The sequence below is a fragment of the Parus major genome, chromosome Z (genome assembly GCF_001522545.3).
Source record: "Parus major isolate Abel chromosome Z, Parus_major1.1, whole genome shotgun sequence".
NCBI lineage: Eukaryota > Metazoa > Chordata > Aves > Passeriformes > Paridae > Parus > Parus major.
Genome location: NC_031799.1, coordinates 51774202 through 51788447, shown reverse-complemented (window position 1 = coordinate 51788447; position 14246 = coordinate 51774202). Strand labels below are relative to the sequence as shown.

General features: G+C 43.2%; 1 protein-coding gene across 6 annotated transcripts in view; it reads left to right on the top strand.

Moving 5' to 3' along the window:
• The first annotated feature begins 235 nt into the window (after positions 1-235).
• PALM2AKAP2 (PALM2 and AKAP2 fusion) overlaps positions 236-14246 on the top strand; it is a 264548-nt gene continuing 250537 nt past the window's right edge. For 2 of the 6 annotated variants that reach the window (XM_015652710.3, XM_015652708.3), the window contains exon 1: positions 237-665. In XM_015652710.3, coding sequence (XP_015508196.1) covers positions 621-665 — 45 coding nt within the window. In that variant the 5' untranslated portion in view covers positions 237-620. Of the gene's footprint in view, positions 666-14246 lie in introns of all 6 variants that reach the window. The other 4 variants (XM_015652713.3, XM_015652712.3, XM_015652711.3 and 1 more) reach the window with 3 other exon arrangements.

Sequence of the window (14246 nt, the reverse complement as noted above, 5' to 3'; positions counted from 1 at the left end):
ATCCAAACCTGCTTCAGCTGGAGCTGGAGCTGGAGCTGGAGCTGCAGCCGCCGCCTGCCTGTCTGCCGCAGCTCCCCTCCCTGCGCCATGTGCCACCGTCCTTCCCTGCGCGCTGTGCTGCTCGCTAAGGACATGCTGTGGCACAGCTGTCTGCCTCCTCTGCTGCAGTCAGGCAGGTTTGTATTACTGTGCACGCTGCTGATGCCGAGCTCCTGTCGTGACCCAGCACCCCATAGGAGGAGCAAATGAGCTGAGACGTCAACGCAAAAAATTATAGCCATGCGAGCTATCCCTCTGCTCAGCTGCTTGGAGAGTGCCTACATGGTTTGTGTGACAGCACCAGCACACAGAAGCAGCACTGAAATGCAGTTAGCAATACAGCTGGGAGACAGGCAGCCAGGCAGGCACTGGTCCAGTGACTAAAATGATTGTACCGTGAGCCAGTCTGCAGTGCCTCCAAAAGTGGCTGACTGCTACACTGGAGCTCGGCTCTCTTTGCAATTACTCCAGTTTCTCCCGGTGACTGCAGTGTGCGCTCCGTTTTGGTTTTGTTTGCCTTTTTGTTTCTCCCTCCCACCCACCGGTCTCCCTCTCTCTCCTCCCGTGTCCTTCTCTCCAGGATGGCGGAAGCAGAGTTGCACAAGGAAAGGCTCCAAGCCATAGCAGTAAGTCAGTTTCCTTTTACTTGCTCTTTTGTCCTTAGCCGTGGGTTGTTTGGAGGGAAGGGGGGATTCCAGCACAGTGGCTGGGAAGCGCCCGGACAGACTGGATTGTGCAAAGTTGTGTGTGGAATTCCCTGTCTGGGAAATGAGCGGTTAAAGTCTGCTTTGCGGGATTTAGCGGAGAAAGAGGACTCTGAGGAAGAGCATTGAGCTGACACGTGCAGAAAGAAAAATATGAATGCACAGTGGCATGCTTAAAAGATTGATGATAGGGAAGAAAAGAAGGAGTAAATGGAGAGGAGAGGAGATTGCAGGAGAAAACCGGTACTCTGCTGAATATACATTTTTTCACACTTGAAGGTTTTCCTTAGCTGATGAAGGAAGTCAAGCAAAATGATCTGCTGCAGGATGGCTTTTAGTGCAGAAAATAATTATGATAGTGCTAATTTTAAGACAATCGAACACAGACACTGCATTGTCAAAATTGTGTAATTGTTTGATCTACTAGTTACACTGTCATCTCAGCTCCATAGCTGAGCACACGATTTCAGAAAAAAATTTCCTGCTGAGCTGCATTACACCAGGGGTAAAATCCAGGCAGGATTGAGCCCCATCTCAGTTATAACTTTTGTTTTTCTCATTTAGTAGAGTATTTGGACTGAGCCACAAGCTCATCTGGTGCAGACCTTGGAGGAATGTGGGTAGTGACACCTGGTGAGGAAGGGGCCTGGGTGTTTAAGATCCACCGTCATCCTGGCATGCAGAAACTGCCAGCTCATCTTCTAGCATGTCACAGGCACCGTGTCAAAAGGCCTGTGTTTCTGTGGGCACTGCCAGTCAGACAGCCCCATACAGCCTGCCCTTGTTCAAGTGACACCCAGCTCTTCTTCTTCCCCATGGCTGAGATGTTGATGCAGCTGTGCCAGTCCCAGACGGATGGCACGCTCCGTACCGGGAACCACACACCTGGAGGTCTGAAGGGAAACAGAAGATGGCAGAGCCCACATGGATTTAAGTTATCTTCCCCAGTTCCCCCAGTGATCAACAGATGCTACATTTTTCTGTAGCTGGCACAGGTTGCAGATTTCTTTTGTAGTGTAACAGGAATGGCTGCTGCAGCTTCTGCTGCTGCTGCTATTGTTCCAAGATATTTTTCTTAAGTTCACTACTCTGCTGATAGGTCCATGGAAATTTAAAATAACCAGATTTAAAAGAAATAGATTAGGGATTTTTCTCTCTGAAATATTAGCTGCAAAAGAGAAAATGGTATCATTTGATGTGGGAAGGGGAAAGCTATAACCATTTAATTTTCAGGCAGTCAAAAGTAGATGCATATATTTAAGCTGGTTCTCAGTTTTCTATCAACGTAGGCATTGCCATATCTCAAGTGGAAACACCAGGAATGTTCCTCCAGAGGCAAACCTCACCACTGCTGGTGATTTGGGACTCTGTTATGGCAGAACTGCTGCAGAGCTGCTCTGTGCTGTGCTGCAGTGCATAGCTCTGAAACACTTCTGTCTCCACATTAAAAAACAACAACAACAAAAAAGGTTTAAATTATTGTTTCTTCTTTCAACTCCTGTATAACAGAACACCAGAAAACACTCATTTCCACATGATGTCCTGAAACCTCTGACCAAAGTAGATCAAGTGCTCTGGTTCTTAGTGTTCTGCATCTCACACCAATGAGGCCATTATGGATTTAATATTATCACCTGGTGTATGCAGATTTTACAGAGGGTTTATGCTGGCATAATAGAAGGGCTTGAGAGTCTGGGCCTTCACTTGCTATACATATTTCCTTTTTTGGTTTCTATTTCTGGTAATCCATAAAGCATAGTAAGTAATGTATGCAGTTAATTAGATTGAAAGAATTTTCTTCAGCACAAAAAATAATCAGCCTTATTTTAAGTGTTAGTGTGGATCCATGAACAACTTGTTTGCTTAGCACTCTGCAGAGCAACAGGTCTTCCATATAGTCTTCTTAGCTGACTATTCTCCTATGCTTGGGCTGCTGTAAATGTTTGTCAGAATGCAGAGAAGTTATTTTGTAGCGTAAGCTTTGCTCCATCAGAATGAGTGACATGCCACAAGTTAGGCATTTCCCTCCTGCCACTGACTGGCTAAAATAAGGTCAATTCTCAAATTCTGTATGGCCTTTCTCAGAAGAAGAAAGAAATGGCATTTCAGTTCAGCTTGGTGTTTTATCTGTTTGAACGCACTGCAGTATCTGTCTGAGATGAAAGAAGCTTACTCCAGCATTCTGCAATCACACTGGTTGAATGCTAGACTTAGAGAAAGAAATCCACTCACCACTGGGTCCTCTACACACTGTTCTCCGTACATTTGCTATTATAATCACCATGGTAAATGAGTTTGCTGGAAAATTTGCAGAGTAAATTTTAAGTGTGCATCACTGAATATGTAAAAAAACAAATCCAAAAAGAGAAATATGAATTTTAACACCAGAAAGCTGACTGGTTTTGAAGAGTTTGAATTTATACTTTTTTACCTTGACTTATCATGGTTTTAATATATGCTTCTCTGGCACAGAGGCAAGTGTCATAGGAAGAGGAAAAGAGGGAGTCTACTATTAGGACATTATTCTAAACCTCAGTGAATGTGAGTTAGCCACTTGTTTGGTCTGCAGCAAATACATCGCCTCTCTGTGCATTCACATTCTATCTGTAAACTGTGAATAATAGACTCTGCCCTTGTCTTAGAGAGGTGTTAGAGATGCATGCAAGATTGAGCTGTACTTGGATGCCATGGTTTACCAGGGCAAGAAATAGCTAAACATATTTTTAAAATAGAATTTGTGATTCTAAGACCAGAGAAGCTTCAAATGTGTATGTTTTAATGTCATTGAAATGCATAAGCTGTGATTTCAGATCTTTCCGAAGTCCCTAAAATTCACACACTGACTATAGAAAGACTCAGAGCACTGTGCAAATCTGGTTTGAGAAATAGGAAGATGTGAGACAACTACTAAAAAGTGGAACCCAGTTCTCCCTGCTTGGGAGGACAACATAAAAGCTGTGTCCTGGAGAGATTCTGTGATGACTAGGAGCGATTGGTTTTCTGATCCCTGCTTGAGCAGAGGTCACATCACATCTTCCAACTTGGATGTCATGTGTGCTACAGACAGATACTGGTAAATTTTTTTGCCATGACACACTACTCTTAACATCTGCCTGAGCCTGAATCACCACAGCATCCATCTGCTGCCTGACCAGCAATGGAGCTGAGTGGTGACCGCTCTTAATGGTGGAGGAAGATGCCTTCGGTAGGCACACAAGAGGTTAAAAGAGGAGGCCTGAAGCCATCTTCTCTCTGAGCTTCTTCCTGTATAGAGCACTTCAGTGTTTTCATCTGCTTGTTTCTTGAAGGGGATTGGTGTGTAAAATTTTGGGTGAAATAGGAAGCATTTTTGTGGCTTTAAAAAATATGCTGTCTGCAAGTTGCTCAGAAGTTGGGAATGTAAATAGTCCCAGACTCAGTGGCCCGGGGACAGGTGAGCTGACTTAATTTATTTTATTTTGGATAACTAACGTGTGTGGCCCCAAGATTTGTTACAGGGCCCCACCTCTGTGACTGTAGAGAGCCCCAGAAGACAGTGATCTAAACATAGACAAGTATTTACAAAACCTAAGTATTTTCTGTCCCTTATCATGTAATCACAAAGCTGGGAAGTGCGGTGTTGAGTATTGATTGGTGCATCTGGGATACAAATGCACGTAGGATGTGGTAAACATGTGTTATCCTCACATCAGGTGAGTTAAATGCAATCACTGAGGAGCAGCACTGAGGAAAAATTGTCAGCTAAAACAACAACCAGCACAGGAGTTGGAGGAGGTTTCCAGGATCAAGAGATGTCCAGCATACAGATTCAAGTGGGATGCTACCATACTGATTCCTCAGCAAATAAAAACAAGAGCAATGATGGTCCCTCACTTACATGTGCCCAGCTCAGAGAATCACTAACTCAATTAGAGTATTACTGATATTCAATTAACCACACCAAAGACACCTCCTGCCAAGCAAGACCATTCTTGCCTTTTCTATAAAATGGTAAATTTGTTGAGCTGAATATAACGTTACTTAGATGTCATCAGGGGATTTACCTACTATGGCAGGACAGTGGTGTTTAAAAATAGCCCCCTCCTGTGTCAGCGTGGTCTGCCTTGGATTAAGAACTGGCTTTCTGACAGGTCTCAAAAAGTTCCTGTTTGTGGGGGAGACTGCTGTTCCTTGAGAGCAAAGGCAGGGGAGAACTTACAGGAAGCAGCTTTTCAAGATGTGAAGGTGTTCCCCAGTTGTAATGTGATGTAAATCAAAATTGCTGGTGTGCAGGTAACATAACGAGTGGTGGAGGAGTTGGATATACTACATAAAGAGAGCAAGTTGGATTATTTGGAAACTGGATCTTCCATTTAAAGAAGTACTTCACACCTGTGTACAGCTGGCATTAAGAGAGGCCAGTATGGGTTCGTGCATTCAGATTTAAGGTAGTATGGGGCTAGCATCACAGAAGAGGGCTCTACAGTCTGAGCAGCGCTGCCTTTGACAAGGAACAAGAGATGGTGTGGGAGGTAATTCAGCAGGGACAAGGCATACTGTCCTGCACAGGAGATTAGTTTCATAACAGTTAACCTATACCAGCTGAGTTAGAGTCCTCCCAAATGGGAGCTATGTGCGTTCACGTTTATGTATAGCACTGCACTGACTTCTCAATAGGTGTTTGAGAATGTTAATACAATTAAAATAGTAATAAAATCTTTTGGAAAGACGGTACCAGTTTAGTTTCAGTATCACAGTTGCAGGTAAGCTAAGCATTCTGTATTTCTGGGCCGGACACTCAACAACTGCAGTTGTTGTTGAGTGTCCGGCCCAGAAATACAGGATGCTGAGCTTACCAGCAACTATGGCTGTCATCATGTAGTGTCCATAGATTTCAGAAAATTTGTTGACAAAAGAGAGTATCCCTTCTTCCTCTTCTCATCCTCCCCCCACAAAGAGCTGTTACTCCACAAAATGAAAACCCATTACAAGTACATCATATTCAGGATCATTTTACTACAACACTGCTCCATAATTTTCCTGAGTCCTTCCAGGGGACACTGTCATGAAAATTAGAATGTGAGAAATTAGGTTTTGAGAATCACCTAGAAAAATGTGGCAAATGGATTTAATGAACAGTTTACTATTGCTGTGATAGCTTAATATACTAGTTTCCAATGCCTTCAATTAGGAAGTAATGCTTTTGTCCTTTAAGCTAAGCATGGGATCAAATCCATTTTAATCCAGTTATCTTCAGACCTAAAGACTGAAGGGAAAAATAAAAATGTAGCAAGATATGGAAAAAACAAGTCAGCTGTGACTTTCCTGATTGGAAAATTGGTGAGTGAGAAGAATCTGCAGAAGTAATAAGTGTTTTGGAGTGAAAGGATAAGTAAATACTACTTGCATGTTTTGGCAAAAGGATTAGTAGGTATCTAAGGAAGGTAACAACTGTGGACAAAACAAACACAAAAATGTTCTCACTATAATGAGTTGTTAAGCTGTAGAGCCCAGTTCTCCAGGACACAGTGGATACTGAAGAGTGCACTCAGGCTTGAGAGCAAACCAGGCATGCTCATGGAAATGGAATCCGTAAAGGACTTTCTCATTAGAAGCAGGTTTTGAGTTGCAAATTATTAGAGGCTGGCAGAATTGTTTTTTTATCTGTTTGCCATGCTCCTAGATCTGCACTGTGAAGCATGGGCTAGATTTCCTGATGAAGTGCAGCCATCCTGTGTAACTCAAACAATTCAGATTCCTGGAGTAGCCAAATCTGGAAGGTGTGACACTGGAGAAAGCCCCCATTGCAATACTTACTTCAATTCAAACTCATTTGAATATTGCTATATAGTTTAATCAAATTTTCCCATTCCCCCCTCATTATCTTATTTGCTCCTATCATATTTTTCATGTCCTATTTATCATAGCTTACTTATCATATTTATGGCTCTGATTAATCACAACCATTCCTCTGCCATCTCTTTTCTCAGTGGTCCCAACATCCAATACCTGAAACAGAAAAAAATCCTTCTGTAGCTGTAGCTCTGCTCCTTTTACATTCTGAGCTATAAACTTGAGGGATAGTGAAACCTTACCATAATTCCAGAGTACTCAGGTGAGGAAGACCAGGCAGAGTAAACTATGGGGTTAGCACAAACTAAATCTAAATTAATTTAGATCCTTACTGTGAGCATGACACAGATCTCTGCGATTCCTGTGAACCTCACTGCAAATCAACCAGAGGAGAGAAATTACGTTTTCATTGCTGTAAAGGATGAAGAGAAGTTACCCTGCACACAGATCTGCTGCCCTACCCTGAACTGCAGCAATACTGTGAGTCAGCTTCATGGCAGACCTTACACAGAGAAATACATGCAAGCAGACTTGTACCTTGCCGTTACTTCTGGCACATATAAAGCGCTGAGAGGTTATGCACAGTGTCTAAAACATTACAGCCTTTGCCCATACTAAGCCAAAAGTCAAGCAAAAATGCCTAAAGTATCTGAAAACTAAAATGACCTTCTCAAATTTTATCTGTATTTTTACTTTAGGAATGTTTAGATGACAGCAAGAGAAGCAGAAATATGATGAAAAAAAAATTCTGTCACAGTATCTGTGAAAACTAGGTAAAAAACTAGAGAAACAGAAACCAATTTGCTCTTGAGAAATTTCTAGACAGTTTCCAGACTTACCCAAAGTCAACTGTTTAAATTTAGAATTGTTTCCACAGCACATTCCTAGCCCTTAACACATCACCAACATCTCTTGAGCACAGACAAGAAGGCTGAGATACTGGATTTTACTTTGTGCCTTTCAAATTATATTTTGAAAATGAAGCTGAAAATGGGTGGAAAGGTTCTGTGATTGTTCTGTTGTTGTTGTTATTGTTTTGAAGTCTCTGGTTAAATAAAAAAAGTTGTGAAAGATCTACATTTTTGGAAACTATTGAACAGCTCTCATCTGGAGTGTAACTTTAAGGACAGATTTCCCATTCTGTGGTATTAGTGGGGTAGCTGTTCATCTGAGGTCAGACTATGGGATTTACATGCCATGCTCAAGGTAATGGATAGCTGGGTAGCTAGGTTGAAGGTAGGATAGGCCTGAAATAGATTCCAAAGTGATACTCAGCATCTCCTTGGGCAGTCCTGCTCTTTTCAGGAATCACTCCTTGTATGTATCTAACTCCTGATCTGCTTTACAAGTACTGTTTTATTCTTGCACAGAATGAAGTGTATCCTTCTTGCAAGGCACAGTCACCAGAAAGATGGTTCATCTGCCAAGTGTATTTGGTAAGGTATTGGTCTATGCACCTCTAGTAAATTATTAGTTATTACCTGGCCCTCTCTCAAATGGCACAGGAGCATGTGCTGAGCCTGTGTGTGCTGAGGCACTGGTTGGACTGAGGATGCCTTTCAGAAGCAGGACTTGGAACCAAAGGGATGTTACACCTGCCTCTGGCCCTAAATTCCTAGAGTAGAAAAGCATTTTCTGTTGCAGATTCTGATCAGGGAAAGCCATGTGGTTGCAAGGGTTAACATCACCCAACAAGTCGGGTGGCAGTGAAATGGGTATGGCCTTTTGGCAATTGCACACCAGACCTGCGTAGTTCTTGACACACAGATGCTTTTTGTTACTTAGATGATATCCAGTGAGGTTAGATGCCAGAGACTTGTAAAGCTTTCTTCCTCTTCGCCAGTAAAAACAAATACTCTGTGCACAAAAAAAGGCCAGCAACCAATGCATTTTGGAAAGCTCTTTTTGGAAGGAGACAGACCTGCCCACATCTATGAGCTGCTGCCCCTTCTAGACAGCACACAGCTCAGGTTGCTGGTGTAGGCAGTGCTCAGACTGTTTTAATTTGAGCTGCCAGAGTAATTTGTCAGTATCCACAGACAGCAGCAGGGTGGGGCTCAGCCCCTCTGCAGTTCCTAGTAATAGCAGTCACTGGCAATCAGCTGGAGATTTGGGATAGCAGAGGTATGTTCAGGTATTTCCAAAAAAATTACCAGCCTTGAAAGAAAGCCCTCATTTTACAGCAGAGGACTAAGTAAAAGGTGGTTTCCAGTTTTTTTGGGGCTATGTCATTGTCAGCTCCTCTGCTTCAGCCATGTTCCTTTGCCGTGCAGAGTTGCGAGCAGCACTGCAGTAGAGGGAAGTAACCTGGGCAAGTAATGGCTGAGGAGACCCTTTTAAGAGGCTGAACATTGCGGACAGAAATTAGAAGCCAGGTTGCCGTGTAGTTTCTTGCTGGAGGAGGGAGGGCTGAGCAGCCCGTGGCGCTGGCTGCAGTCGCCCAGCTGCAGTCTCGTCACGGCACAGCAGCAGCAGCAGCAGCAGCGGCGAGCGCAGGGCTCACACAGCTCGGAGCGAGTGCGAGCGCCTGGCCATTGATTAACCAGATGGGTGCCGCTGCGGAATGACTGGCTCTTCCCAGAGGGAAAGAGTATACAACCAGTACACAACTTCTCCTAGTTAACCTCTCGTGGAAAAGCTCCGCTTTCTGTCAGGCCCTTGGAAAAACTCCTGCTGACAATGACAGTTTTTTTTAAGGATTCCCAGTCATCCAATTCCCATTCTGAGCATAAAGCAAGTATTTGGCATCCAAGGTGTCACTAAATTTACGGTAACTGCAGCACAGGGGACTGGATTGTCTCATATGCTGGCAATAGTACAAAATAGCTGTCTTGAATGTGTTGGCCAGTTCAGGCAGCTCTGTGCAGATAGTATTTGAGAGTTAATCCCTTATCTCTTTTGAATCATTAACTACATTGACATAGAAAGTAAGGCTCACTTGCTAGTCATGTGTTTGTTCTTAATAAATAAAAGCACATGCAAGCACTTGCTGCACGTCAGAGAAACAGGCTCCAGCAGCAGTCTGATTCAGCATTGAAAGCTGCATCTTTAAGACTGCTCATTGTGGCAGGGATGCCTGCTCTATTAGGAATGTACATAAACTCATCCCAGCATCACCAAGATCTTAGCAAATTGTTGTGGTTAAGGAAGTAACTTCAAACCAGACAGGAAAAATATCTAGCTTTTTAAAAAAGTAAAATCAAGAAAAGCCTACATGTAACACTTTTAAGAACTGTGTCCCTGAACCAGTAAAACAGTGAGTACTGGTTCTCTGTATTAAATGTACAGTTGTTATTGCTGAAGTTTCTAAGTGTACAACATTTAGACTAAAATACAATATAGACAATAGTATATAGACTATATAGGATGTCTGAAACTCATCTGTGAAATAGAGACCTGTTCACACTTTTCATGGTTTAGCTTTACATTATCAGATTACTAACTTCCTGGTTTCTTGAGGAAAAATAATATAATTCGTTTTTGAGTATTCTTTTCCTTATCTTGTGTGACATGGCTTATGATGCTGATCCAAGGTTTTAGTGAGACTAATGTATCACAGACCTTCTCTGTAAATTTGTCAGTAATTCAGTTCCAGAGTGTTCCTGAGGAGTTGTTCCAGAATCAATAAAGATTACAACATAGGCAACTCTTTACCTTTTTTTTTTTCCCCCTGGGATTTTAATAGAATACAATAATTCATAATTCTGAAAGCAAGGGGTGTTCAAAGATTATTCCACTTCTGAGGAGTGGCCACAAATCTCAGAGCACTTCAGGGGTAAATTCCCCACTGGATTTTCCCCCAGTATCTCTGGACTGCACTGCCTGCAAACCCACTGCCCATGAAAGTAGCCCTCGAACACAGATCTGAGATAAAAAACAGTGGTGCTCCAAGGATCTTCAGCTAGTTTCTGCTGTGTTTTGGTCTGTGACATTTAGGGCAAGGCACCACCCTGGCTTAAACATATAAGAAAACAAAAATAGTCGTTGGTCTCTGTTAATTTGTAAACAGATACTCATTGGTAAAATAAATCCAATTTACATTGAAGTGGGTAACAGTAATGACATGACTGTGGGCAAGTCAGAGATGACTAGGGGAAAGGTGGTAAGGTGGTTATGTACTGTTACTATCTGTGGATTGGAGAGTGGTTTGACCAAGCTCATCCGTGTGCCACTGAAGTGAAAAAGAGAGTTTAAAATTATACTGGCATATTACTAGCCTTTTTCAGGTGGTATCCTCAAGGATTCTTAGCGCCTAGTATTTACCAACTGTTGTATAGCAGTTCTGAAGAAAAAGTGATAGTGGATAATGCTATGAACATTACTCAGCAGACTCACGTCTCATGGAAAAGGCATTGTGAGTGTATATGAGTGTGTGTGTGTGTGTATCTATGTATACACACACACATAAAAGCTTGGTATACATTCTGGAATGCTGTTTGTTAGGCACGTGGAATGGTGTTTTGGTCAGACCCATGCTGGGTGTTAGTCTCCAAGAAATCCATGGGCACAATGGACAAGAGTCTATGAGAGTAAGGAATGAACAAAAGTGGAAGAAAATTACTGCTGAAGCAAGACAGAATTGTCTGGCCTGGAGAAGAAAATATCAATGTTTAGCTGATCTTGTGTAAGGGTAGAAGAACCTTCTGTATTCCTTCTAGGATAGATCCTCAGTATTTTTCCCTGTTCTCAGATGTTTCTCAGTCAATCAGTGATAATTAGTCTGCATATAAAGGGTTCTTCTCTAGTCAGTCAGCTTCTTTCTAATACCAAACACAATCCCTCTCTGGGATTTGGTAGCTTGACATATGGATGCTTGCAGATCCAGAAGAATAGTTTAACCCAACTGCAGTGGCAGAAATCTGAAGCTTGATTGGTTTACTTGGCATTTTAAATGGGTGAAGTTTGTAATTAATCAGGCACTGTAATTCAGATATGTTGGGTAATCTGATCATGTTTGAGAACATAAAATTACCTTTCTTCCTGTAGGAGAACCACCAGTCCCTATTCTCTTCTGCAGCAGGATCCTATTCTGCTTCCAATCAAGTTTATAGGAAATTTGCTGCTAGTTTCAGTGGTGAGCAGGAACAGACCCATAATATGCCCATAAATATTCACACCATTTCTCACTCTATCATCACAAAAAATGCCAGATCTGTGCCAAAACAGACACATAAATCAGACTTTCTAGGAGAAGGTATAAGGATGAGGATGAAAACAGAAAGTGAGATTCACTGTTTGTCTAACCTTGAGAGCTGCATGCTTTGCCATTTGTCAAATGGTTGTATAAGCAGTACAGAGGCACAGTTAGAAAGTGCCTAAACTCAACTATCCAAAGTTCAACTTTTTATGAAAAGAAAAAAAATTACTGGGTCTTAAACTCTGTGTTCTTGCTCACCCACAGGAGAAAGCCAGTTTTGGCAGCTTGGTTCTCGTAATGTCTACTCACTGCTCTTGATTTCTTCCCTTTTTACGTTTTTTTTATGTTTACCATTTTATGCAAGAGTGCAGATACGCCTTTGCTGGAATAAGCTTCCCATGCTTTAACTGTGCTTTTCAACGAGCTACTTTTCCAGTACAATCTTTTTCAACAGTTTTTTCTCTTGGTATAAGTATTACAAATAGGAGCAGGTATTTGGAATAAAGAAAAAAAAATATAGTAATGATAGTATCATCTTGTTTTTCTGCTCAGGCAAGGGGTAGAGAAAGGGGTAGAGAAAAACTGTAAAAAGAAGAGGTATTTTCAGTTTCAGAGAAACCATGTTTGTGGTTTCTTTGTTAATCCTGCAAGGTGTGAAACTGTGAAGGCTCAGCAAGCTGAAATCTCCATAAGGCTCTAGCCTAAGATCATAGGGAATGAGAACCCTACCCTTCATCTTGTGCAAACAGAATTAAAGCATCAATACTCTGATTGAATTTCATTGTTATTCTTTTTATCCATCCCAAATTGGCTTTGAGTTGCCTTTACAAAACAATGCAAAACTTTGCACTGAAACTTTAAAGCCTGTTTGGGGGCGGGAAAACAAATAATGCGTAATCAGTAGGACAAATAAATTGTCCTCTTTTTTTTAAAAAAAAAGCCTCTAAGAAAGCTCAACTTCAGGCAGATTTCTTTGAGGGTACATCTTGATCTGTATGGGCAGAAAGCCTTTCAAGCATGCATTAAGGTAAAGCAACAGGTTCTCAGATTATAGCATCCTTACAGATTTCTCTTTCTCTATTCCTGTATTTTAAGACAGTTTATGTCGTATTTAAGAAACTAATCAGAGAGAGCCTTCACTGCTGATGTGCTGTTAATATTGCTCTCCATTTGCCTTGGTCTGTCTTTCAGAAAGTCTTTTCAGAGTCTGCTGAGGAAGGCAGGAGCCTCCCTTGGAATGGAAAATGCAAACCCCTTCCCTGTGAATTGTTGTAATGATGGAATGACTGAATGAAGGGTCTGTCAGGCAGAGTTCCTCACCAGTGTGTCTGACAAAGCAAACAAGCAGCAGCAGCTCTGGCATTCCCGAGCAGAGCAGCCCCAGCACTGCTCCCGGCCGCGGGCGCTCTCCCCTCACTGCAGTTCCGGGCACGGCCGCCAGGGGGCGCTGCTGCTCCCGCCGGAAGGGGTGGGGCAGGGAGTCCTCCGGGCCGGCAGGGGGCGCTGCTGCTCCCGCCGGAAGGGGCGGGGCGGGGATTCCTCCAGGCCGCCAGGGGGCGCTGTGGCGCGGGCGGGGGCAGCACGCGGTGATGGCGGCTCGGCCCAGACGGGAGGGGATGGGAGAGAGGTTTTGCTTCACAAAGCCCCGGGGCACCGAGACCCTGCAGGACTCTCGGGAGCAACGAGCTGGGCCGGCAGAAATGAGCAAAAATCCTGGGGTGGTTCACGAGATGTATCAAACTCTGCAGCTGTAGCGGGAACTGCTGGACGCCTCAGCAGGCAGGGGATGCAGGTGACAATGTGGCGAAAACTCAGAGCAGTGGCAAAGGAGCGGCGAGGATGAGGCAGCGGCAGCCCGGCTCCGGCTCCGAGCAGGCCAGGGAAAGGTGGGCTCGGGATCCTGGGGTTTTTCCCCTGAGGCACCTGAGTAGATGGTGAAAAGTCCCTTTTTTTAGTGAGGTAGGGTGTTCATAAGGTTCCAGTGTGACGGCTGCTCTTACGAGCAGAGCTCCAGTCACGGTAGAAGAGAAGCAGCAGAAGACAGTACCCCACAGTGATGATGTATTCTCCCCACAGCAACCGCAGCCCCTCTCCCCACCGAATGCCGAGAGCATAAGAGACATGGGGGCTGCACCCAGACCTGTGTACCCAGGCCAAATCTCGAAGTATCTCTGCGCTCCATGAAACCCCGGGTAAAGAAGGAGTAGCCAGCTGCACCCCTCCCCTGAGCTGTGACAACTTCTTTTGTCTCTCTTAAGTATCCCATCCTTATTGTCTCCTAGCAACACGCATGGGGGAAAATTCTATAAGAGAGGAAAAAAAAAAAAAAAAGGAGAATTCCTAACACCCAACACCATTTCAAGCTGTTTGTCCTTTTTTAGCAGTATTTTTTTTATCTCTTTAAAGCCCCACTTAAACCACTAACAATAAACAATTGGTTTGCTTGTGGATCTTTTGCTGAAGCATTATATGTTTCCAGCTGCAATCCAGAATTGAAGATATTCAGTACTTAATAGAGTGTAAAGGTGGCAAAG